The sequence below is a fragment of the Siphateles boraxobius genome, unplaced genomic scaffold, assembly GCF_051911475.1.
Source record: "Siphateles boraxobius isolate OS27281-9 unplaced genomic scaffold, OSU_SipBor_1 13, whole genome shotgun sequence".
Taxonomy (NCBI): domain Eukaryota; kingdom Metazoa; phylum Chordata; class Actinopteri; order Cypriniformes; family Leuciscidae; genus Siphateles; species Siphateles boraxobius.
In genome coordinates, this window is record NW_027508733.1 from 18,889,293 (window position 1) to 18,914,788 (window position 25,496).

Consider the following 25,496-nt stretch of genomic DNA (forward strand, 5'->3'; position numbering starts at 1 on the left):
AAATGATATTAATATTAACCGTGTATAAATATGTAACATATACTAATATAACAGAAATTTCAAACAAGCTGTTAAAATAAAAAGCATTTTATGCACTTATTTATTCAAAATAAAATAATATAATTGACATTTTAAATAAATCTTAAATAAAGCTATTTAGCATTTAATATATTAATACACGTTATGAATAGTTCAAAGTCAATTATATTTATATAATTAACATTTCAAAATAAAATGCATCTAACATAAAAGTTAGTTGTCACATGTATATATATACACATTTACAAACTGAATATTTAAAAATCACACACCATTAAAAAAAACACCATTTTATATAATAGACATATTAAATCGTATTAATATTAATTTTATATAAAAAATTAAGATAAGAAATGAAACCAGTCGAGATATTGAACATTTTATTTGAACTTTCATAAACATTTCTTATTTAGAAAAGTGCCAGTGTAGTCTTCACAGTTGTGCAAAAACAATTCACACTTCAACTTGCACAAAAATGTTACAAAAACTTTGCTTTACAAAACACTGTAAAACACATGCAGCTTATTGTGACTGATTCTTCAACAGGCACAAGCGAAATTCAGCCACAGCACTATTGGTAAGGTTTCGCAGGTTTATCTCAGTTCATCTCACCCAGAAATGCCCTGCGGCTGTTTTGTCTCGGGAAGATGTGAGAAATAGTGTTGATGGTGATGGGCTCGACCCCGACCGTGGAACCGCGCAAGAAGTCCCCCCTCATCACAGACCTGAACGACTTCCGAAACTCCTCGTTTTTCCAGGTGTACAGAAAGGGATTGGACACGAATATAGTACAGAACACAATCCAAGTTGACATCCAAAGCGCCACTGACACTGGGATGAACAGCCCGGCGATGAGAACCCAAAAAATGGGTTCGGTTGTAAGAAAAAAAATTAAGCACACTGCTAGAACGTAGAAGCCGAGTCGCTTGTCCTTTCTCGGGAAAGAATAAGGGAGGTTGTTCACGATTTGGAAATTCAAAATACTGACCCTCTTCACACTTATTTGCACCCGGCGGAAAATCTTGAAGTAGCAGTACATGACGACTATGGTTTGTCCGATGATAGTGAACGCCAAAGTGCAGGCGGCAAACCGACTGGACAAAACGGACACAGTGGTGAAGGATCCGTCTTCTGCGTCCCGGCATCTCTCAGGAGGGTATCGAAAGGACGTGAGCCACGGGAACAAAGAGCCCATCGAGATCAGCCACGATCCTGCGATCATCCACTCTGTGTTTCTCTTCTGATACAGACTTTGATACACAGCAGGCGTTTTGGTGATCAAAACATACCTGTTCACTGCAATAAGCGAATGGGAGAGCAGTGACACGGTGATTCCGAGAAACAGCAGTGCTTCTTTGAACGCCTGGTAACCCACCACCAAAAACGTCCCAGTGGAGGTGGCCACCGCTTCGTGGGGCATCCAGAAAGCGCAAACCAGCAGATCCGCCACGCAGCCGTTCACGATAAACGCATTGCTGGCTGTGCGGAGCTTCTTGAACGTCACCACCAAATAGATCACCAGGAGGTTGAGGACGGTTCCCAGAACGCACATGAAGGAGTAGAAGGTGGCGAGGGAGATGCGCGAGCCGCGTCCCAGCGCGCACATCGATAGTGGCATGTCTGTGTCATTTGGCATTATGGGAGCAGGCTGGAAAATAATGTCATCTCATCTCATATTGTGTGGAGAAGCGTGCGCGTGAGAGAGCGCAGCTCCCTTTGGCGGTGCTGCGGTGGAGAAACCAGCTTTATATGTGCGTTTGTGTGTGTGCGTGTGTGTGTGTGTGTGTGTGTGTGAGGACTGAGAGGCGTGATATCAACAAGAGCCAACACTACAATCTGGCTCGTCTTTCATGATTCCCAGGGAGCATAGTCGCCCCAAAGGCAATTCATTATTCATAATGGACTTAGCCTGTAATAATCAATAGAGCGTAATATAATTGGCTCCCCATTGAGAATCTTTAGGAAGTCGTCGGCGGCAGTAGGATGCATTTTGAATATGCAGAGAACATAAATAATATTAGTTTGTTATTTATATATGGAAATCCTGGCATCATTTACTCACCTTCATGTCACTTTAAACCTGTAGGGCTTTCTTTTGTCTGTGGAACAGAAAATGAGAAGTTTAGCAGAATGTTCATGCTGCTCTGTTTTATACAATGAAAGTGAATGAGGACTAGTGTGAAAAAATCTTCAAAAATGAGAAGAAAATAAAAATACTTTACTGTTTTTGTTTTGTTTTTGTTCTTTGTTATTTTAGTCAGACATGACAAAACTAATAACCTAGTACCCATTTTTTTTGGTTCATAATTGTTGTTGATAGACTGAAAAAGAACCATAACAAAAAAGATACAGTATGGTTTTAATTCAATACAAAGAATCGGTTCATAATTTGTTGGGGAATCAGACTAATCCATTGGTATTGGTGGCGCTATATGTTATTGATTCACTAAAAATACGATTAATTTGTCGGCAATCGGACTACACTGATCACTGATACAATGTTGAATGTATCTAAAAAAAATAGCTTATAAGAGTCATTTGTAAGAGAATCAGACTACCAATGGTAATGCTATGCGTTTTTGATTAATTAAAAATAAAACAGTCATGCGATTAATTTGTCGGAAATCAAACTACACTGATCCTTTTGTTTCTGATTGACTAAAAAGAACTGTCTCGAATCGGACTACCATGATCGTGTTGTATATTTTTCATTTATTAAAAGAACTGGCTTGTTAGTCATTTATTCGTTCGGAAATTTGTTCATTTATGATTAATCAAAAAACCTTAAAAGTCATTGGTTGGGGCCGGGGAATTGGACTACACTAGTCAGGCTGTATATTAAATGGATTCTGTAAATACCAGCTAAAAACATTCTAAGAACGTTTTACCAACATTCCCATTCAGCTATGAAAACGTTATTTTCTAAATGTTCTCTGGAAGGTCAAAATGTCCAGTTTTTACATTGCTTTAACTCATCAAAATAAGTTAAGCAATTTTCAGCTTTTTCATGTTATACAAGATTCAACTCTTTTGTTTTCAGGTCAGTTTCAATGTAATTTAAGTTGAAATTACTTACATTTTAAGTACACTCAACATGGATGTTTAAGGCAGCATATATAGGCCTATATATAATTTTTTTGAGAATATTAAGACCATATAAGTTTGAACAACATTCTATTACCGTGACTAGAATAACATGTTCAGAATCTGAGAGAACCTTGACAAAATGCTATCCAAAGTTCTGGAGAATCTTCCCTGTGTTCCATCACAGAATTATGTTAATTTGTTCCGCATCAGTGGCAGAGCGCACTTTAAAGCTTTCCACAATGGAACGTCACTAACAGACCAGCGTGAATATTTCTTTATCCGATTCTCAAGTGCTCATATGGAATATAAGTTAATAAGAACAGCCGTGACAGTTTTGACATGTCAAGCTGTCTTTCCGGAACCATATCAAAGATACTTAAATTATTATAGCGAATAGAGCAGCAGCAGCCTTGAAACCTGCTATTTGCCTTATGATTGAGTTTATACGTGTATTGAAAGAAAGACATTAGACCTTCATAATCTTAATGAAAGGGCTCGGAAATACACAAGGCCATAGTTTCAATTCAATATAGTAGGCGTAACGTTACACCCACGACAGCTAGCACTCAAGTAGCCGAAGCCTAGTATCGTAAATCAACTTTTTAGTAGAACATTTTGGACCCGCAAAACGGTTTTCTAAATATAGGTAGAAAGAAAGAATTCACGACACAGAATCAAATCGTGCAGAAATTAAACTGACATTTTGGAATACTTACTGAAATCATGTCTGTGAAAAGTCGCTCGAACTAGCAGTCATTTTCACAGCTGTCTCCGGACGCCCACGACCCGACGCCTGCTGCCAGATAGACTCGAAATGAAAGACTTTAGTTCACAAATGTGTGGTGATTTGCAGTTCACACTTTGTTGTCAGGGAAAAAGCATCGTTGGCACTTAATTTATTTTTATGGAGCTGTTAAAAAGCTGTATTTTTGTCATAGAGTAACAAAATCTGTACAGTAGGCCTCTAATTAGGGATCTGCACTTGAGGGAAATCATGTTTTTCCATGCACAAAGAAAACGAACAAACTAAAGCAAAATTAATCTTTTATTTTGATCTTTGAAATCGTGTTTACATTGTAAAAGAATAATGTACAACCCACTAAATTGTATTTTAATGTCCATTTACTATGTTCGTGAATAGCAAACACTGCTCTAACATTGTTAAATTTTCTTTACACACTGCTCCAAAAATATATATATTTTTTTCATAAGCAAGAGAGTAGTTTATATCATTTATATATGTCAAAGAGGTAGAATACTTCAATCAAAAAAGTTTCTCCCAAAACGTATATACACATAATTCATAACACCATCTTGAATGTACAGAGTGCTATAGGGCTAAAAGATACATACAGATACACAACAGTCAATCAAGTTATAATTGCATAAGCTTGTACTGGAGTATTTGTTCAAACAGAAACATATGGGTAAGTTTAAAACACAAATTAAAATTGATATCATTTATTCACCTATCATCAACCTGTACTATTTACTTTCCTCTGTGGAACAAAAAAGATGATGTTCGGCAGAATGTTCAAGCTGCTCTTTTCCGCTGAATGGAAATAAATTGGGCATTTTGAGGTCTAAAAGTACACCATGAAAAGTAGTCCGAAGAAATACGATACCGAAGTTTACAGAAGGCATGTTTAGCGTGATGAACAAACCAAAATAATCATAATTTGCAGAAAAGCTTCCTCTTTGCTGAAGCTCTTAAATTTCATTCACCAATTGTTTTTTGTCAAGACGTGTCACATCAGATTTAACATCATGATTGTAAACGTTTTTATTTCTAATTTACATAAAATTTGGAGCAACATGTTTTCACAAGCAATTCTTGAACCGAATGAGATTTGAGAGTTTCGGCAGAGGGGAAGACTTTCATTGAATAAATTATTCTTTTCGCACAATTTTAAAATTACTAATTACACAAAGTGATCGTATGACCTCATAAAATTATTTACCACTTTTATGGTATTTTGTCAGAATTTTGTCCCAGTCCTTAAAAAGAGCTCCGTTCATTGTGCAAAAAATCATATTTTGTGTTTTACGGAAGAACTGAAGTCAAGTTTGGAACGTCATGAGAGTAACTAAATGACCGTATTATCATTTTTGTGTAAATAATCCAAAGGTTTTAGCTTAAACCCTGCTGGTAAATCTATAAGAACACTGTACGATAAATAATTTGCACTTGATTGTAAACATCCTAAAATAACTGAATTAGTAGACAACCCTCATCTGATACATTTTTCTGGATTAGTTTGTACATTCATTATGTGCAATAACAAAGGGTTTTGTTATACATATCATCGCCAACACATAATCTCCTCTACTATAATAGAAAGTTGCAACTTGCGACTGAGTATTCGTTATCGTTAATAATATATATTTTAAGCAGTCTGAGCTACTTCATGCAAAAATGATGCATATTAAAGCCAGCAGCCAGAAACTCGTAACTCACTCGTATATTCTGAGATATTATATTTCAGAGGTGCTGGTGAAAGATGAAGTGTCTGTGCTTGTGTTTTCAACAGCCCTTGAAAACCGTGAGAGCTTATCTCAATTAGTTTGATAATAACACACATTATGATGTCACAATGGAAAAAAAGACAAGGAGTCCATCCTGTTTCTCATACTGAAAAAACAAAGCCCTTCATTTTCCCGAGAAAAATAAGTTTGCTTGCAAATTGGTGGTGATCTCATTATCGGCCGTTCGCCGTTGCGTGGAGACAAGCCCACCTTAGACCCCAAATAAAGAAAACACACTCTTTATCCCTTTCGCTGGCCAAAAAATCCCTTTGAAGACGACGCGTGGCTGACGAACCATTTTGCACCTTTCAAATATAGCTCTCGCACTTGATATGTTACTCGGTAAGTACACTCAGGAGACAAAAACGTGAAATTTACATCAGAAAAAATTCCCTAATGCAAAAACACAAAAATATCCAACGAACCTCGTCGCTGAGCATAAGAATCATAGATAAAATAGGACAAAAAAAAGTACAAAATTCTTCATCTAAAAATATTTTTCAGTACAATTATGTATATTCATACATGGACAGTATCTAAAAAAAATAATAAAAAAATAAGAAGAGATGGTTTGAAAGGATGGCCAAGGCAAGTTCGTGTTTTTTAACAGCATGCAGCAGATTCCAGATCAGCTCTGTCATAGCAGGATGTATCATTACCGTGAGGCTAACCATGAGCCTTTCGTTTTCAAAAGCATCTCCTTTCGGCCTTGTTCCCCTTTGCGACAAGAAGCCAGCGAATTGGTGGTCACAGTGAAGGGCGTCATGGGTCGGAACCAGGCCAGCAGCGCGGGTTGGGGGTTAGCGGAAAGTGGCGGCTTTAGTACTGAACATACTCAGACTGAAGGGACTGTAAAAGAGGGGGGGGAATCAGAAGATGAAATGATTACAAAGCTAAACATAATTACAGAAAATTACATGGCAGAGGGTAGTTAAATAATAGCTAAAAAAGCTACCCTGAGACATTACAATCACAGCCCTCACTGATGTAAATGAGGGTGAGATGAGAATAAAAAGTCAATGCTTGGAGAGGAAATACATTTGCATTAAATGTGTGAGGGGGGAAACTGACTTTGTGCAAAAAAAAGGCACTTTGGTTAGAAGACACAGGTGTACAACATGCACAACTGAATGCTAGTTGTTCTTAATTGCTGCAAGGGGGATGGGGGAGGGATAAACGAAAGGGAAAAAAAAGCGTTCAGCAGACAATTGGGAAGCAACAGAAAGCATCGTGTTCCATGTTTTCTAACGTTTCATCAACGTTCTAATAACACCAGATTCGCATTCATTCAAAATCGCAAAAGTTGGATATATGGCTACTCAACGCTTTCGAACTTCTGATAAGAATATCATGGCAAACTTGTGCCCAGAGAATTCAGCAGGAAGCCCCACAGGTTTCCAACGAATTATAAACATCAGTAATACGAGTTCTACGAGTGTAAAAGTTGCAGATATGGCTGCGTAACACTGTTTGAACATCTGATCGGAACATCTCGAAGAATGTGCGAATCTGAACTTGACTGAATGAATTTTTAGGATGTTTACAAAGTTTAAAACAGCTTGTCAGAACGCAACTTTCCAGAAAAATTGCATTCATTTAAAATCTTAAATATTGAACATATGGCTACTGAACGTGTTTGAACTTCTGAATTTGTGCTGAATTCCGCGGGAAGCCCCACAGGTTTCCAACTAATTAGAATGTCAGTCGTTCAGTTCTACGAATATTTTACACGTCCAACGAATGTCCACTTATTAAATATTATTTAAATTATTGAACTACTTTGATCCTGTTTTTAGCTACCTATAAGAATATAGATCAATCTGCACAATTGTACCATGTTCAAAATCATTCAATAGAATTACGAAGTGCAGAAAATCCAGAAAAAGACTTTGTTTGGCCCTGCTGCTGAAAAACCAAGCAAAGTCGTTTATTTTTAATGAGAGTTGCATCTGATAACATAATAATGATTAGAAATGAGACAACTCTATACTAATTCACTGCAACCTGAAATAGGCATTTAAAGCAGCAAGAAAACGGATGACATCTTGAAGGTAATTATATTCGCTGTGAACACCTAACGTCAAAAAACTTTGTCAGTTGTTCGCCCTTTGAGGAGGAATGTTTAACGGAGCGCAGTGCTGCTGTCAGTGGAAGACAGAATGTGATATTCATCATCACTGCAGTGAAACTGAGTCACTTCTGCTACATGTGTAGGCGTAGTGGTGTTCTGAACAAAAAACGGCGCCCTACGATCCAGAACAGTGATATGAGCCAATCATCAATCACATAAACGGGGTAGTCGGGGGGAGGGGTATTCTGCTTGGAAAGTTGTGAAATCACATGATAAACATGTACAGTTGCTTAAGCATAAAAAAAACTGATTCACAATGGGAAACAAAGGCACTAAACAGGAAACTGTAGGGGAACTATCGAACTCCCTGAAGCAGGACCGCTTCCAAGAGTCCTGGAGAAGGTCCAAGAACAACAGACCGCTAAAGTCAAGCTCAAGCTCTGAGTGCCCTCAGGTCACGCAATACCACAGACAAATCTATTTTCTTTGCAGTGGTCAAGTGTTTCTTATAAACCTAGACCTGTTTGGGATTCATTGATCCAATAAAACGGATATTTATATTGCAAATAAAAACAAGATGAAGGCTTTACAAGTTGGGATCAATGACTCCGATTTCAATGATTCGCCAAAAACATATGAAAAAATTTAAAGGTAGGCTAGGCAATGTTTTTCGTAAATACTTTTAGTTACACTGGTTAAAACTCTAACAACCTGTGAAGATCTACTCGGAGATGTTTACGTCCTGTTATGCTTTCAAAGCTATCTTTTACGAAACTGCACACACTAACTACAATGCTTTTGGTTCTGAATCAGATTCAATTTAACCACTCTGATTCCTTACAGTTCCATGAATGATTCTTTTAGTAATTATGAGTAAGATGGAACTGAGAATGTAACATAAAAGGTGCTTTTAGAGACCATTTAATCATGGAAAAAAATTAATGATACGTTTAAAAGGTGACTGATTCGGGAATCAGAACACTGATATATGCGAATCAGAACCATCATAAAACTTTGTTGTTGTCACAAAGGTCTACATAAGTCTTACGGAGTACAAGTGCTAAAAAAAAAAAAGATGCAAGAAAATCGTCTAGTTTCTGAAACCAGTTCAAAATACGAATCAGTTGTTGATTAACAACCGTAAAAGTTTAAGAACTACTTGAATCGGGGGGAACATTTGTTTGATAATTTCAAACAACTACTGAATATATTTTCAACGTACACCACTCCCATTGCATCAAACAGCAGCATTGAGGTGCCATTAGTTCTTGTTAGCAGCCATGTTAGTGCTAAACCAGACCAGAGCTTTAAGCCTTCCACCATACATGTAAAAAGTACCCATATTAGCTATGTTTAAAAGCCTTCATTAAATCCCCAATGGATCCCTGCTCTGCATTTTTAATATTTGTTTATTTAGTATTAATTTTCATCAGCGTGGGATGCACTCACAGAAATTGAAGGGCGACGGATTAGCTCAAAATAAAAAAATTAGTCTCATCCCGACCACTCGATTAAAGCTCACTTGACAATAGTAATTAAGTAAATATTAGATAATCTAAGTAAGAGCTTTCTGAGAACACACTCGAGACAGACGTACACAGACTGAGATGTAACATGAGTGACACGTTCATGAGTGTGTATTCAGCAAAAACAGATGACATGCAGCATGCTCAGGGAAGCGTTTAAAAGCATCTGTTAGAGAAAACATGTCAATATTTAAACTGAGATGTGTTGTGTTAGATCAGAGTAAAGTAGGAAGGATTTTGGAGAAAAAAATACCATGGCAACCATAGTTTCCACTAGAATACCTTTGTTACAGTTGTGAAACATAATAAATATATATGGAATCTTTTTTGTTCTAGTTTAAGAGATTCAAGAAGCTTCCAGAATTAGAAATGTCTAATACAAATTCATTGCCTAGTCTAGTTGCACTTGTCAAACATAATTTCCATATGCCTTGTGAACATAATTAAAAAATATAAAATATAACACTTCTAAATATAAAAAATTATACACATTTTGTAAATTGAAAATGTTTAGAATTTTAATTTAAACAAGTTTGTTAATTTATGTTCATTTTCAGATTTCTCTGTAAATATTTTGTTTTAAAAAACTGTCATTTTGTATAATTTATTTTTATTTTATTACGTGTTTATTTTCAATAATTTTATTTTCAACTCATTTTAAATTACATTACATAATATATATATATATTTTGAAGTGGATCAAAACCTTTCATCAAAGTTATACATGAATTTTGAACAATATCCGTTCTTGTTTAAGGACAACTTTGATTAACTTTTTTGATCCTCATCAAATGTTGACTACTGTGTGTGTGTGTGTGTGTGTGTGTGTGTGTGTGTGTGTGTGTGTGTGTGTGTGTGTGTGTGTGTGTGTGTGTGTGTGTGTGTGTGTGTGTGTGTGTATATATATATATCAAATAAAGGAAATATAATTAAAATGTATATAAATCAAATATTACCTTAAAAAAATGTATTAACGTATTACACACGCAAACTTAAATTAAAGATTTCAGTGACCACATTAAATTCCAAGTATAATTTATCAACAGTATAAAGCATAAAGATATTAGGCACCCTCCACTGTAGATTTTAAGAAAGAAAGCCATACTTGTGAACTACTTGTAACTATGGCATCTTAGCAGAAACCAACAGTTACCATGGTAAATTGCATGAAATGCTGCTGCTGGGTGTGTATCTTGGGAGGGTTGATGGGAGGAGAGATCACTTACGGGAATGGACCGGCTGAGGTAGCGTGCAGAGAGCCCGCTCAGCCCTGTCGCGGGGCTTCTGTGGTGCCCCTGTTCACTGGCCCCCAGCCTTAGATTGGTAGAAGGTCCGCTCAGGCCGGTGTGGTTGAGGTTGTAGGTCACACTTTTTGCCCCGCTGCTCGGGCTCACCCCGTTGGTGTTCGGGGTGCTGGTGGTGTTATACTGATTGTTGTTGTTGTTGACCTCGTAGTGGTAATTGTGTGGGGCGATCGGGCTGCTGTAGCCCGTGCGGACGGGGTAGGAAGTGAACGAGGAAGGGGAAGGTGGTTTCCCAGAGCCGTTCGCTTCACCATTTGGTTCGTACAGGTTACCCAAAGAGCTGGCTAACCTGGTGCTGGAGGATGGGATGGAGGGGAAACATACATGAAGGGTGGAGGACACACTCGTACCCATATCTACACTGCAGGACACGGAGATCACGGAAAATCTTCTGACAAAGGGATGAGGAATTGCATGTAGATTGGCTGAGACTGTATTTACTCTCAGCCTGGAATAGGGGTGAGCAACGTATTCAAAATTGACTACGGCAAAGTCTCTTTAAACTTAAATGAATTTAACTTGCCGAATATAATAGCCGTTTCTGCTGCTTATGTAAATCAAAATTTTGATTCAATCATACGTTTGTGTCATCACTCAATGTTCGGAGAATTATAAGCGAAATTTTAAGTTTAATTTTAAGTGAAAATTAATGTGGGCACATTTTTATCATATTTAGGCATTTAAAAGAAAAAATATTAAACTGCATCCTTTAAGTCAATTATGAAGAATGCAACTTAAATTTTATTTAAAATTCTCTATATAAATTCACAGCTAACAAACATTTTCTCAGAACGATTTGCTAAATTATGAAAAAAAATATTTCTTACAGTTTTCAGTGACTTTAAAAGGTTTTCTCTTGGTTAGGCGAACGTTAGAAAAAAACTAACAAAATGGGAAACAAATAGTTAGTAACATTTAAAAATTTTAAGGTATATTTATCCAACCAAAACCTTTTAGGGGGGAATTTGTTTTATAAATGAGGTATAAATAACTTTTTTTTGCTTACATTATTAAAGACCAGAAAACTTTAAACAAACGTTTTATTAACATTACTGGAGAATAGTCAAATTTCAGAGAATATTCCCATATTTTTTATTATACATCTAAAAAAATATCGCCCAGCCCTAGCCTGGAGAGTGTTAGAAAGTGCTTTTCGAGATGGTCTGAACAGTACTGGAAAGTAGTGGGTATGCACTTGGTCCAAAAATACATCAATATGACTCGACAAGTGCAAGTTTGGAGAGAGTGAAAAAGTAGTAGGTAGGTGATACGGCTCTGGCTATTTGATTAGATAAACGGCAGGGAACGAGTCGCTTGAAACCAGTGCACCAACAGCACGGAGCAACCAACTTGATTCCTTGCGTTTACGGCTCTCCGTTTCAGAGCATAGGGTAGTCACAGAGAGGAAAGAAGGCCACCAGGGAGCTGGGAGAAGAGAAGACAGGAGAGAAAGAAAAGAGGAGGAAGAAGTTACAATAAAGAGTTGGTGGACAAGTGAGATAATAAGCAGACAGAAGAAAGATATGGAGAGTGTAGAGAAGATTGGAGGAAAGCTGATTAGACGGGAGGTCAGGCTCACCTCTTGAGGTTGGTTGATGAAGATGAAGAGCGGCCAATGCGCTTGGCAGAGGCAGAGACGGAGACGGAGGAGGATGGCGGGACTTTGGAGGATTTTAGGGGGGAGATGGAACCCTGGACAGTGGCTGTGGGTTTCATTCGGCTATAAAACACACACAAACACAAATACAGGCATGAAATCAGCTGAAATCACTTAAAAATCTTAACACTTAGATGTTAACTCCGTATTGCAAACTCTAGAGGAGTAAATAAATATTTTGTTTATATATAAATTAATTGATATTAAAACACACACATACATTCTTACATATGTATATGTGTGTGTGTGTATATATCTATATATCTACAGGTCCTTCTCAAAAAATTAGCATATTGTGATAAAGTTCATTATTTTCCATAATGTAATGATAAAAATTTAACTTTCATATATTTTAGATTCATTGCACACCAACTGAAATATTTCAGGTCTTTTATTGTTTTAATACTTATGATTTTGGCATACAGCTCATGAAAACCCAAAATTCCTATCTCAAAAAATTAGCATATCATGAAAAGGGTCTCTAAACGAGCTATTAACCTAATCATCTGAATCAACTAATTAACTCTAAACACCTGCAAAAGATTCCTGAGGCTTTTAAAAACTCCCAGCCTGTTTCATTACTCAAAACCGCAATAATGGGTAAGACTGGCGATCTGACTGCTGTCCAGAAGGCCATCATTGACACCCTCAAGCAAGAGGGTAAGACACAGAAAGAAATTTCTGAACAAATAGGCTGTTCCCAGAGTGCTGTATCAAGGCACCTCAGTGGGAAGTCTGTGGGAACGAAAAAGTGTGGCAAAAAATGCTGCACAATGAGAAGAGGTGACCGGACCCTGAGGAAGATTGTGGAGAAGGACCGATTCCAGACCTTGGGGACCTGCGGAAGCAGTGGACTGAGTCTGGAGTAGAAACATCCAGAGCCACCGTGCACAGGCGTGTGCAGGAAATGGGCTAAAGGTGCCGCATTCCCCAGGTCAAGCCACTTTTGAACCAGAAACAGCGGCAGAAGCGCCTGACCTGGACTACAGAGAAGCAGCACTGGACTGTTGCTCAGTGGTCCAAAGTACTTTTTTCGGATGGAAGCAAATTTTGCATGTCATTCGGAAATCAAGGTGCCAGAGTCTGGAGGTACACTGGGGAGAAGGAAATGCCAAAATGCCTGAAGTCCAGTGTCAAGTACCCACAGTCAGTTATGGTCTTGGGTGCCATGTCAGCTGCTGGTGTTGGTCCACTGTGTTTTATCAAGGGCAGGGTCAATGCAGCTAGCTATCAGGAGATTTTGGAGCACTTCATGCTTCCATCTGCTGAAAAGCTTTATGGAGATGAAGATTTCATTTTTCAGCACGACCTGGCACCTGCTCACAGTGCCAAAACCACTGGTAAATGGTTTACTGACCATGGTATTACTGTGCTCAATTGGCCTGCCAACTCTCCTGACCTGAACCCCTTAGAGAATCTGTGGGATATTGTGAAGAGAAAGTTGAGAGACGCAAGACCCAACACTCTGGATGAGCTTAAGTCCGCTATCGAAGCATCCTGGGCCTCCATAACACCTCAGCAGTGCCACAGGCTGATTGCCTCCTGCCACGCCGCATTGAAGCAGTCATTTCTGCAAAAGGATTCCCGACCAAGTATTGAGTGCATAACTGAACATAATTATTTGAAGGTTGACTCTTTTTGTATTAAAAACACTTCTTTTATTGGTCGGATGAAATATGCAAATTTTTTGAGATAGGAATTTTGGGTTTTCATGAGCTGTATGCCAAAATCATCAGTATTAAAACAATAAAAGACCTGAAATATTTCAGTTGGTGTGCAATGAATCTAAAATATATGAAAGTTTAATTTTTATCATTACATTATGGAAAATAATGAACTTTATCACAATATGCTAATTTTTTTAGAAGGAGCTGTATATATATATATATACACACATACATGCATATAAAAACACACACACACTGAAGTAAAAAGGCGGCAAAAGCAGGTCTGCAATTATATAAAAGACCAATAAATAAACAAGATACAGTAGTCTGGGCTGCTACTGGGAATCTGAATACTATCATCTCCAAAATCCACCCCGGCTTCATGAAAAATGCACACTGACTATTTATAAGTACATTTCTAAGAGCCATTATGTTCTTGGCAAACACTTCTGATAGGAAATTAACTGTTTAGAAGAAACTTTTAACAGAGGTATCGCTTCCGCTAGATTATCAGAGTGTTGTTTTAAAGAGGCTTTGTTCGAGGAAAAATAAATCAGGCAAAAGCAGCAGGGAAGTTATAGGCGAGGGTCCAAAATCAGCTTAGTAAAATTCACTTCTACTTTTGTTTTCCGTGTAAAAAAAGAAAAAAAAAGAAGCCGTTTTACACTCTTTTTTTCTTCTTCTGGTCTTCATTCGGAAATGTTCTTTTCCTCTACCAATCTCCCACACAGCTTCTCCTCCCTTTCCACCCACTCCAAAAACTCCTGTTTGACACAGTTTAATCTCATCAGTTAAAGTCAATTGATGAAGAGTTGGTCAAAAATAACGTTTTTAAAAGAAAAAAGTGATGCTAATGAACTGCTTCATTAAGAATCAATTGTTATTGTTCTTTTTTTAATGTATGAAACATTGCAATGTATTATGTGCTAACATTTCAGAAACTCCATGAAAAGGACATTTTTCACATATCATATTCATCTTAATATATCTGTAAAAAAATGTGATCCCCATTTAAATGAATTTGTTAGGGTTAGCGCCATGTCAGCATAAAAGGCTATATTCATAGCAAATACTGATAATAACAATTTTATTTCAAATATTCTTACTGTATACAATAATTGAACCATATTATCTCTACAAACAAAATGATAAACAAATAAAAATAACAGCAATAATAATAATACCAATAACAACAACAGTTGTCTTTTAATAAAATCTTTCAGTTTGATGTTTGAAAAGAAATTCTAATATTTTCCCAGGAGAAACTTTTTTAAAATCTCCATTGATATACTTTTTGAATTTTACATAATGAATTATGCTTACGTTATTTATTTATTAATTTATATATCTTATGAATACATTTGTTTAAATATGGGTCAGTGTGGCTTTTTTTGTTCAAAACTTTGGGTTAGGGGTTTGTTAAAATGTAAAATATTTCATTGTATTTGTAATGTTTTTATTACACACATGCATATATATATATATATATATATATATATATATATATATATATATATATATATATATATATATATATATATATATATATATATATATATATATATATATAAAATATTTGAAACAAATCAAAATATGAAATACTATGTACTATGTAATACTTTTATACACAAAATATTTAATACCTAATATATTACTACAGAGCTATAACCGAATCTGTACCAAAATGGTAAAAATGAAACTTGGTTCTCAGCTCTTTCCCTCTCTCCATCTTGGTCTCTATCAGCTAAATGCAAAACAAACAATTTTGCCAAAAGCTCATCCTTCATCTTTGTGAGAAGGAGCTGCGACAGGAAGTGTAGGAGGGCCAGTTATGTCCAAGAGGCCTCTTTAACTCGCCGCTCTTAATGGAAAATTAATTAAGGACTGCGCATTTGCTCTTGAAGGGGTGTTTAATTTACATCTGGGTTAAACGTGCTAAACCGGGGCCTGTTCAAATTATTGACGACATCAAGCACACGAGGATGAAGAGTCCTGTTCTTATCGAGCGGTACTTCAAGATCTTGCTTTGTTAGCGTTGTGCGCAAGGAGGGGTTGGAAATTAAGATACGCCAGGGAATAATTTGTCTTTTAGAGGGTGAAGTACGTAGAACACCAACCGTAAGTAGGCTGTGTTTATTCCTTGGGCCATTTTTGTAAACTTGGAGAGGTCTGAGGTAAAATAGCTTGTTTACTGAGCCAACAGCTTATGCAAAGCATTTCAGAGGGCCATTTTCAGTTTCAGAATTTTACTTTTTTAATTTATTTATCCAAAGTTAATTTATAAACCAAAAACAGGCCATAAAACCATTTAAAACCTTTAAACAGTGAGTTGTGCTACTGTACCTTTAAGACTTTTATGTGTAAATTACCTCTCTTATGAACTTTAAAGAAACCGAAATGGAAGTTTGGAATGAAAAGTTACCTGAGAGGCTGAGATGGGGACCTAGTGTGCATCTTCATGTCCTCGAGTCTGTTGGAAGAACATTGAGATGACACTGGGTTCAAGTAAACACTGCTTGGTTATGTAACAAATTGCTTTTGAAAACCCAGAAAATAGAGCTGTATGTAATAATTGAGTTTCAAGTGAAACATAATAAAAATGATATTCAATGCCCGAATTATCTACATTTGCTATGCAGTACTGTTCAGTACACAAGCAGAGCACACTGTGTGAAATACTATGTCCCACAATGCAATGAACTCAACTATCTTCCATTTCTAGTATTACAAATTCATCAAACCGCAACTGCCTTTTAAAAATTATTTATATACAGAAATGTTTCTGAGGTAATATTTAGATGGAGGCTAGTCACTGATTAAGCATGCAAAGAAATAAGGACATGTTATAAATGTTTTGCGTACTATTTAAAAAAAAAAATAATACACAGGCCATTGGCTCCCTCTGCAGGCTGTCACTAACGTTTATTTTGATAATTGAGTAATCAGTCGATTATTTTGATGACTAATAGAGTAATCTGATATTTTTGCGATAATAAAAATAGACCTAAGCAAAGACCTGAGCCTTTGGCAATAATATTTTTTTCAAATAAAGTATCAAAAGCAATTTATCATTTGGTTTTATAGAACAACACTGCTAAAATACATAATGTACGGATGATTGTTTATATTATGTACTTTATGTATTATAACAAATGCCTGCAGAGGGCGCCAACGGCCTGGTGTTGTTACACTTTACAGCAGATCAAATCCTTGTTTAATATTGGCCAAATATATGGAAGCTTTTTTCCGACACGGAATAAAACAATTTAAAAGATAATTGTGACTTTTTATCTCACAATTAAGAGTTCACATCTCGCAATTCTGAAAAAACTTTTTTTTCTCAGATTTGCGATATAAACTTGCAAAAAAGAAAAAAATCAATAACAAAAAAAAAGTCAGAAATGCGATAAAAAGTCAGAATTGCGAGAGATAATTCTGAGAAAAATAACAAGCAATTGCGACTTTATATCACACAAATCTGACTCGCAATTGCATGTTTTTTTCTCAAAATTGCAATATATCTTACAATTCTGCATTTTTTCCTCAGAATTTTGACTTTTTTGCTCATAAATGCAAGTTGTAAACTTTATAACTAGCAATTGAGAGTTTATAATCACCTAATTCTGAGGAAAAAAAATTAATTGTGAGATAAAAAGTCGACATAAGCTTCCATACCAGATGGCATTTATTTCAAATGTTTACTTAATGTTTAATATTTGGTCATTTCTACAGCCACTATAATTTCTTGAAGAATTTGTGGATATCAAAACTCAGGGTTTAAACTTTTATTTTGAAATCGCGATGAACCGTTCACATTTGTAGAAATATATTGATGTATTCTCCTGTGTTGGCATTGGTTTCATCTATCTATCTATCTATCTATCTATCTATCTATCTATAGAGAGAGAGAGTATTAAATAAGTATGCTAGAATTCCATTTAAAATTTAGGACTAAGGGATGTAAAAGCCGAAAGTTTCTCAATGGTCAGCCAATCCAGAGGTACATGGAAAACATCTCTCCAAGACAACAGGAATGCCATGTTACTATGCCAACTAGCTCTGTGCCTGATGCATCAGTGCTCTTACAAATCTGTGTTCTTTTGTATTAATTTTAGCTCAGTCTTGCATTTTAGAGTGGACTGGAACACTAACTATGGCCTGGCGTCATTTATCTCTTCACTGAGCTAAAAGCTAATGGAAGTTGAAAGAGTCGTGATAAAAGACTTCATTCATGAATGGAAAGGAATGAGTGTCATTTATGTAATGTGGCTCATTATATGGACATCTGAATATAAGATGTGATATTAGTCTTAGACCAGCTTTGCTTTGCTTTTTATGTCTAGTTTGGGATTCAGGCCCAAAATAGACTACTGCATCACGAAACGCAATTTGAGTCAAAATGAGTAGCATTCTCAGTGTTGACACATGTGGCGCTATTGCAGGTTGCGCTATAGCTCAACCAACTAAAGAATTGTTTTTTTCAATTAAAAACCAAAGCAATGGCATCTTACCTTATGGCTCCAGCAGTTGCAGACCTCGGCTGCCGTCGACCCTTTAAGGCACGCAGTTTGTCTCCTTGCGTCATACCGAGATCGTTCTCAGTGTAATCATTCTGTCGAGTTAGAGAACATCTAAACAGCTGACATAATTCCAGACAGCTGACATATATATATATATAAAATATTATAAAGAAAAAATTCTATTTATATATATATATATATATATATATATATTTTTTTTTTTTTTTTTTATTCGATTTAAAAATCATTCAAATTTACTTGTACAGAATGAAAGCAGTAAAGATAATCTTCTAATGCCTAAATTAACTTGTAGAATTTTTTATTATTTTAGTTTTTAGTGTTTCAAATTTTACATTTGTGCTTACATTTGTTCATTTATCATCTAAATGTAAAAAGAAGAAATTAAAAGTTCTACATCGACCGATATGGTAAACTAAAAATCCCTAATATACAATGTATAAACTATATGGTACTGATCTATTGTGCATCCATAAATTAAATTAAAAAATTTTTTTTTTTTTAAATGTCCCATTAGGCCTCACCTCCATACGATCCAAGCTGTGGGACTTAAAGATGGAGGTGCTGATGGAGAGGTTGTCTATACTCGAGATAAGGTGAGGCACGGATCTGTCATCATACTGCCGCTGCTTGGAGCGGTGAATATCTCCATGAGCCCAGAGACTCGCCTGCTTCCTGTACAGTTACAAAGAGAACAGTTTCCATTCAATGTCTTGTTTTGCACAAATAATTCAGCCATATGAAAAGAAATCTGGTCTCAGATTGAACCGTTTACTCAATTCCAATGACCGCTAACAGACACCAAACAGGAAAGGGAATCCCAAACGTCTCACAGTGCCCTAAGGTGGAAAATATGCCTGAAGATACCGTTTATCTATCCTGCGAAGGGCATTCTCTCACGCTTCGGCCCCCAGCATTGTCTAAGCCCAACAAAACATTTGAGAGATTACGTTAAACTGACCTGCACATGGCCAGTGCTCTGTTTTAACTCAGACATGACCACCGAACCAAGGTCTGATTTTACAATGCACGAAAGGCCTCATTGATAGACGAAAGCTGAATCACACTCCACGAGCACTCCTTTTCAAGCCAGAGTTGGATGATTCAGCCAGATCATCTGACCTTCCTTATCTACTTAGCAAAGGAGTGCACTCTCGAAATACGCTCTTACGCTGTTGAAAATACACGACTAAGCTAAAGTTAGAGCACTCATCAACATTATGTAAAAGTAGTGCACAATAAAAAGGAGAGAGGAAAAAAAGTTGTTAAGAGGTCAAAAGTGTTGCATTCTGGGTAGCTTCGGGACTTACTCTTCTAGGTAATGCTGCTGGGGTCCAATAATAGAGCCGGGTCTGCAGACGCGGATCCAAGCGATGGCTTCAGCAGCTGTGAAACGGTAGTGCTTCATTAGGTAGCAGCCAATCAGAGTCCCCGTCCGGCCTAAACCCGCTGTGATTGGTAGGAAAAAGGTCACAGGTCTTCCAAGGCCACTTTACCATAATATTGATTATTAGGCTAATGCTTGTTAACATTTAATTTCCCTTTTAGTTCCTGTGTGACCATAAACTCCAAAAAACTCTTCTTCGTTGAGTCGGATCAATAACACAGCATTTAAATGTTTCATGCAACATAAGATCATTAACATATTGACAACAATTATCTTGCTAGTAGGTCAATGAGGTGATGCTGTGCGGCCATACTTCCATGTCTTTGATTTAAGTGGTCTCTCACCCTTGCAGTGCACGGCCACAGCTCCATCCGTGCTCTCACAAATGTGCAGGAAGCGGCGGGTGATGACGTCACCGGGTGTGCTTCCGTCCACGAAAAACAGGTCGTAATGGTCGAAACCAGCATCTGTGAAGCGCTTGGATTCATAGATCTTCTTGTTGAGGCGCACTATAGTGGTGACGTTGTGTTTGCGGAAATATGGGAAATAAGCCTCGGGGGCATGTAGAGGATAACCTGCCACACAAGAGAAGAGGAAGTCCATCCATTCAGAATTTCTAGCATTAGACATGCAAATCTAGAGATTGGCATGGTGCAATTTACATAAGATAATCTCTCAATGCAAATCATACCAGCTATTAGCCTAACTGAAATAACACCATGCCAATCTCTAGGTATGGTGAAGGGAATGTGATGATATGGGGCTTTTTTAATTCCAAAGGCCAAGATAACTTTATCAGGATGCATATTATCCTGGTTCCATGAAACAACTGGCCTTTAAAAATAGAAATCTGCCTGCCTCTATGGGAATTTAACATAGGGGTGTCCTGACTTATGCAACCTATATTTTAAGGAAGAACACTTATTTATTTATGATACATTATTCATTCACAAAGAAAATTGGTGTCCTTAAAGGTTGGATTTTTCCTCATTTTTTTTTATTAAGGCATTAAGATCAATTTCCAAAAGATGATTTTTATTCCTCTTTTTAGTCAACTTTAGCATGGGTGTGTTCACTTATGCTATCCACTGTGTGTGTGTGTGTGTGTGTGTGTGTGTGTGTGTGTGTGTGTGTGTGTGTGTGTGTGTGTGTGTGTGTGTGTGTGTGTGTGTGTGTGTGTGTGTGTGTGTGTGTGTGTGTGTATTTATAAAATGTATAGGATAAATGTATATATAAAATGCATATATTCACATATAATAAAAATTAATTTACTTGGTATGTAAATCAATTATAGTATATAATAAATTAAATTAGTAAAATTTTAAAAAAGCATAAATTGCATGGTAAAATGTAATACTTTGGATTAAGGGTTTAAACAAATACCTATAAGCCCTAACTGAACAATCTGATTTTAAAAACAATCATCTACTTATATGTGTGATATTCTGTGATGACTTGTAACACAAGGACACCCTCTACTGTCACATAAGTAAATTACATCAAACATCATGTCAGAGAAAGTGCTTAAATTAATACAATATATGGCTAATACATGGCAAGCAGCCTTACCGTTCTCGATTTTACTTTTCGGATGTGGACCGCTGAAAGCAAGAAGTTTGCCCGGGACGATCCAGTTCAGATCTCCATTCTCGACACGCTGGAAGGGCACAAAGTGAATCAAGGGATGGAAAAGGAATAACGACAAAGGGAACCAGATCAAAACAAAGAAATCGAGTATCTTTTATAAATGGCAAGTTGTGCTGTCCTGAAACGCAGGGTTAAAACAAGATTGTCGTAACCCCTTCAAATCAGAAGGCACAGCGGGTAACGGATTAACACAAGCCAGAAAATTTACATAATACCAAAGGACAAATCAATCGAATGCTCATTTGACGGGAATTGTTCCAGTGATTGTCTAAATAAGTGAGATGTACAAAAACCTTGTAGCGGATTATAAACTCAAGTAGGCGACATACAATCATGTTGTGTGCGATTTAAATCAAATTGATCGAGCCGAGACTTTCATTAAGTTAAAATGTCTCTTGGGCCCCAATGGAATAAACATGATTACGTAACCGGCTTGAGGAGCAATGAAAGCAATTCTGGGTAAAAAAAAAACAAAAAAACATTGCCTGCTGGTCCGCCTAATGAGCGCATTTCATATTGAGGGGGCGAAGAGGGGCATCATTACCTCATAATGCTCATACTCATTCACGTCGAACGTCTCGAAGTTCAAGAATCCGTGCTGAAGGGCCTGAAAAACAAAGTTAATTATAAACATTAGTCATAAGTTAATCAAATCGAATTGCAAAAATGTGCGTTTGTAAGGTGAATATCCCCAGAAACAAACTAAACAAGCACACATCCATACCATCTGTCTATGTCTCACCAATTAGTCATGTAATGGGGCTAAAGCAGCCTGCCTGGCACTCAATGAAGAGCTGCGCGGGAAGACATTAAGGAAAAAGGCACGACTCGATAAGCCGTGGCAGTGAGCGATGAGGGACGCGTCTAATGGAGTGTCGGGTTTCTGCTGCTGTTGAAGTCCACAGCATTTCTCACAGTTGGCTACTAGAAAACTGGTTAAAAGGTGCACAAAGTCTTTTATTCTCTTTAGTATAGTCACTTTATTAATAACTAATACAGCAGTAGTACTGGACTTTATACTGCTATATAAATGCAGCATCATACGAAAGCAAAGACTTGCTGTTCTGGTCACAGATGAGCCAAGAGATACGCACCAACAATTTGTCCTCTTTTGAACTCTGTGTATGTCCCCTCCCCATTATGTTGTGTGAATTACAAGAGTTGGATTTGGGTGGTCACATGACCTCAAGATGCCAGTCACCATAAAAAAGTGGCATGGGTGGTCTGTGGATAAATGTAATATTCAGTGCACCTTTCCGAATCTGGATGGAAACAGACCACTGAAAGACTGTCACTGAAACCATCCAACCGTGAAACATGCTGTCCTGAGCTGCAGGGTTGAACCTGTCAATCAAAACCTAATCAGTGCTGAGAGAGGGCACAGCGGGTGAGTGATTATCACAAGCAGGCAAAGTCGCATCACTCTAATGGACCAATCAGCTGAGCACGTTTAGGTATGAAACGTTGCACCTCTCTAACACAAACAAGTCACAGTGAAGTCTACACGTGCAGACATACAACTGGCGGCCGTGTCCGTTTACTCCATCTGGGTGCACTGACAGATGTGCACCTGATACAGCTAGCCGTCTCGCTGTAAGTCTGAGGTTATATAAGTGTTCTTGGTCAGGTTTAATCGAATCGGAGTCCAGCCGCCCTCCTCCCCTCTGCAGCTGACTGGACAAAGAGCTTACAGTAGAAATCCTCTTCTGCAGTGTCAATGGATGGTGTGGATGAGCTGCTCTTAATTACTGCCAACACTACCAAAATCTCCAGTTCCCTCATTTTACCCTTGCAATGGTAATGGTGGAGTGTAGTGGGCTGGTAATCTACAAGCCAACTTCATAATTGATCAAGATACTTGGCCCTGTGATGCTCCAGGGAGGATTGTCGCTGTAGTAGCGTCTTATAAATCACTTTGTTTGAGAATAAAACCTGGTAAGCTTACAAACAGCAGCCTAAAATAATGCCCAACATAGCTGATGGTTAACATGATTTGGTGACCTTGGCCGAAATAGAATTTAAATAGAATTTAAAGCAAGAAAGTTTGATTGATACATTGTTTGACAATTTGCAATTTTCCTCATAATTGTGACTAATTGTGATAATTGTGAATCACGATACTGTGAGTCACAGTTATGAGAAAAGTTGACTTTTTGCTTACGTTTCTGACAATTACCAACATTTACCTCAATTGACCGTGCGCAAAAGCCACGCCCCCTAGTTATTGGTACTACGCCCGTCAAACAAATGGTCAAACACAACCAGCGCCACAGATTGCCATGACGGGTAGAGGTATACCCGTGCGTGTCAGGTGACCTTTTTTGGAGCAATACCTCCGCGATATCCTCCAGATCGAGGCAAAAGGGGTTACAGTATGCAGTGGAGGGATATATTAAAAATATAAAAATACGCAATGAAGGAGACACGACTACTATCGAGGCTAATGCCTTTACCAAGCGAAATCTGAGAAACCCCATGACCTGTACCTCAAATGCAACCAGCACAGCCTTGAAGAAGATTTTATGAGCTGGTTCAGTGGCTAATTGTTTGGAGTTAGAAATATATAACTCGCGCTGCATATTTAGTAATTTTGCCTCAGATACAGGATTATACATTCACTTTAACAAGCAGGTTGTTCATTACCACGGCAACCGCTTGCGTGTCATGCTGAATGCAATTTTTTCGTGTTTGAAAAGTAACTATACATAAGAGACGGAAAGATGCAGATAACCATACATTATTTAAGGTTATTTCATTACGATATTGATATATGAACTGATGTTGTCAAGTAAGCTTCATGCTTTCCCCGTTGCTAACGTGCACTCCTCTAAACTGTAGTCTACAGGTGCTGCAATGCTATAGTGACTGCTGCTCATTTCCCCCCGAAAATATCATGTTAACAACAACCCTTTAGAAAACGTAATTCCTTTGTGGATCCTCTTGATCTGCTTTCTCCATGTTTTTTTGACTAATCTCAGTGTCTCAGTCTCACGCATGCTGCACGCGAGTTAACCATGTTCGACACATTTAACTGGGAATGGGGCTGTCCACACTGTTTTTATCCATTGTAGGATTTTTTTTATCCACAACTCACGTTGTGTTTTCGGCTTTGGAAACGGAAAGAACACAACTCCTCCAGACAATCTTCTCAGGGTACCTAGTGTCCGATTTACAAACGCCGTGGGCACACCGCTTCACCATCTTGCTTGGAATCAATGTTTGACGGACCTGCTCACATAGTAACGGTTGCCATGATGTTTAATTTGACAATCGCTGTTTTGGGGGAGGGGCCGGCGAGACTTCATCTCACAACTTGACTATATCCAAAAATTGCGATATTATATAATCACAATTACGAGAAACAAATTTACAAGTAATAAAAATATAGGTAGAGTTACGAAATCACATTGCGAGATAGTCGAAATTACAAGAAATAGAAAAAAGTCAAAATTATTTTGCGTATCATTTTTCCAATCATAATTGCGACTTAATATTCAAAAATTGCGATATTGTGAGAGTCACATTATCAGATATGAAGTATGAGTGAAAAAATTGCTAATTGTGAGAAACAATGTAGTAAATCTTTCTTTATCTTTATATCTGTCTTTATATCTCACAATGTCGCAATTTTCTTATATTAATTTGCAATTACGAGAAGCAAATTTGCAAGAGAAAGTCAGAAATTGTGAGTAACGAAATCACATTATGAAATATAAAGCCGCAACTACAAGAAATACAGAAATAAAGTCACAATTGCCACCCAGTAAAAACATGGTAAATTTGGATTTCGTGTTAACTTGAGAAAATTGCACTCTGCGGAGTTTGAACTTAAAACACTTTGGTTACCAGCCTAGATGTTTACCCATTAGATAAACCCAAATAACTAACAAAAACAAATTAACTGCTCTCATGTCAACAAATAGGGCATTAACTCCCCTTTGGCAGCTTGGAGAGAGGAAGCAGTGGTGATTTGATCATTATCAGGCTTCAGTGTTTATCACACTCACAGATGCCGTGTGACTCATGCAATTAAGGAGCTGTTAAAAC

The 25,496-nt window shown here is 37.3% G+C and overlaps 2 protein-coding genes across 5 annotated transcripts in view; both read right to left on the reverse strand.

The window, feature by feature from the left end:
• Positions 1–404: 404 nt before the first annotated feature.
• On the reverse strand, positions 405–1,903 carry gpr88 (G protein-coupled receptor 88). Its single transcript, XM_077226293.1, has one exon. It carries the CDS (start codon positions 1,673–1,675, stop codon positions 638–640), a length of 1,038 nt encoding a protein of 345 aa, XP_077082408.1. The 5' UTR covers positions 1,676–1,903; the 3' UTR covers positions 405–637.
• Positions 1,904–4,153: 2,250 nt separating this feature from the next.
• cdc14ab (cell division cycle 14Ab) overlaps positions 4,154–25,496 on the reverse strand; it is a 45,145-nt gene continuing 23,802 nt past the window's right edge. The window contains exons 7-17 of one of the 4 annotated variants that reach the window (XM_077226294.1): positions 21,994–22,056; positions 21,372–21,459; positions 20,147–20,377; positions 19,726–19,864; positions 18,940–19,090; positions 18,389–18,489; positions 16,300–16,347; positions 12,133–12,273; positions 10,476–10,848; positions 6,609–6,634; positions 6,392–6,501 (exon numbers count right to left, since the gene is read on the reverse strand). In XM_077226294.1, coding sequence (XP_077082409.1) covers positions 6,632–6,634; positions 10,476–10,848; positions 12,133–12,273; positions 16,300–16,347; positions 18,389–18,489; positions 18,940–19,090; positions 19,726–19,864; positions 20,147–20,377; positions 21,372–21,459; positions 21,994–22,056 — 1,338 coding nt within the window. In that variant the 3' untranslated portion in view covers positions 6,392–6,501; positions 6,609–6,631. Of the gene's footprint in view, positions 6,502–6,608; positions 6,635–10,475; positions 11,979–12,132; positions 12,274–16,299; positions 16,348–18,388; positions 18,490–18,939; positions 19,091–19,725; positions 19,865–20,146; positions 20,378–21,371; positions 21,460–21,993; positions 22,057–25,496 lie in introns of all 4 variants that reach the window. The other 3 variants (XR_013203335.1, XM_077226295.1, XM_077226297.1) reach the window with 3 other exon arrangements.

Excerpts from the sequence above, each read along its gene's own strand:
- gpr88 (XM_077226293.1), bottom strand. The coding sequence starts at position 1,675 with ATGCCAAATGACACAGACATGCCACTATCGATGTGCGCGCTGGGACGC.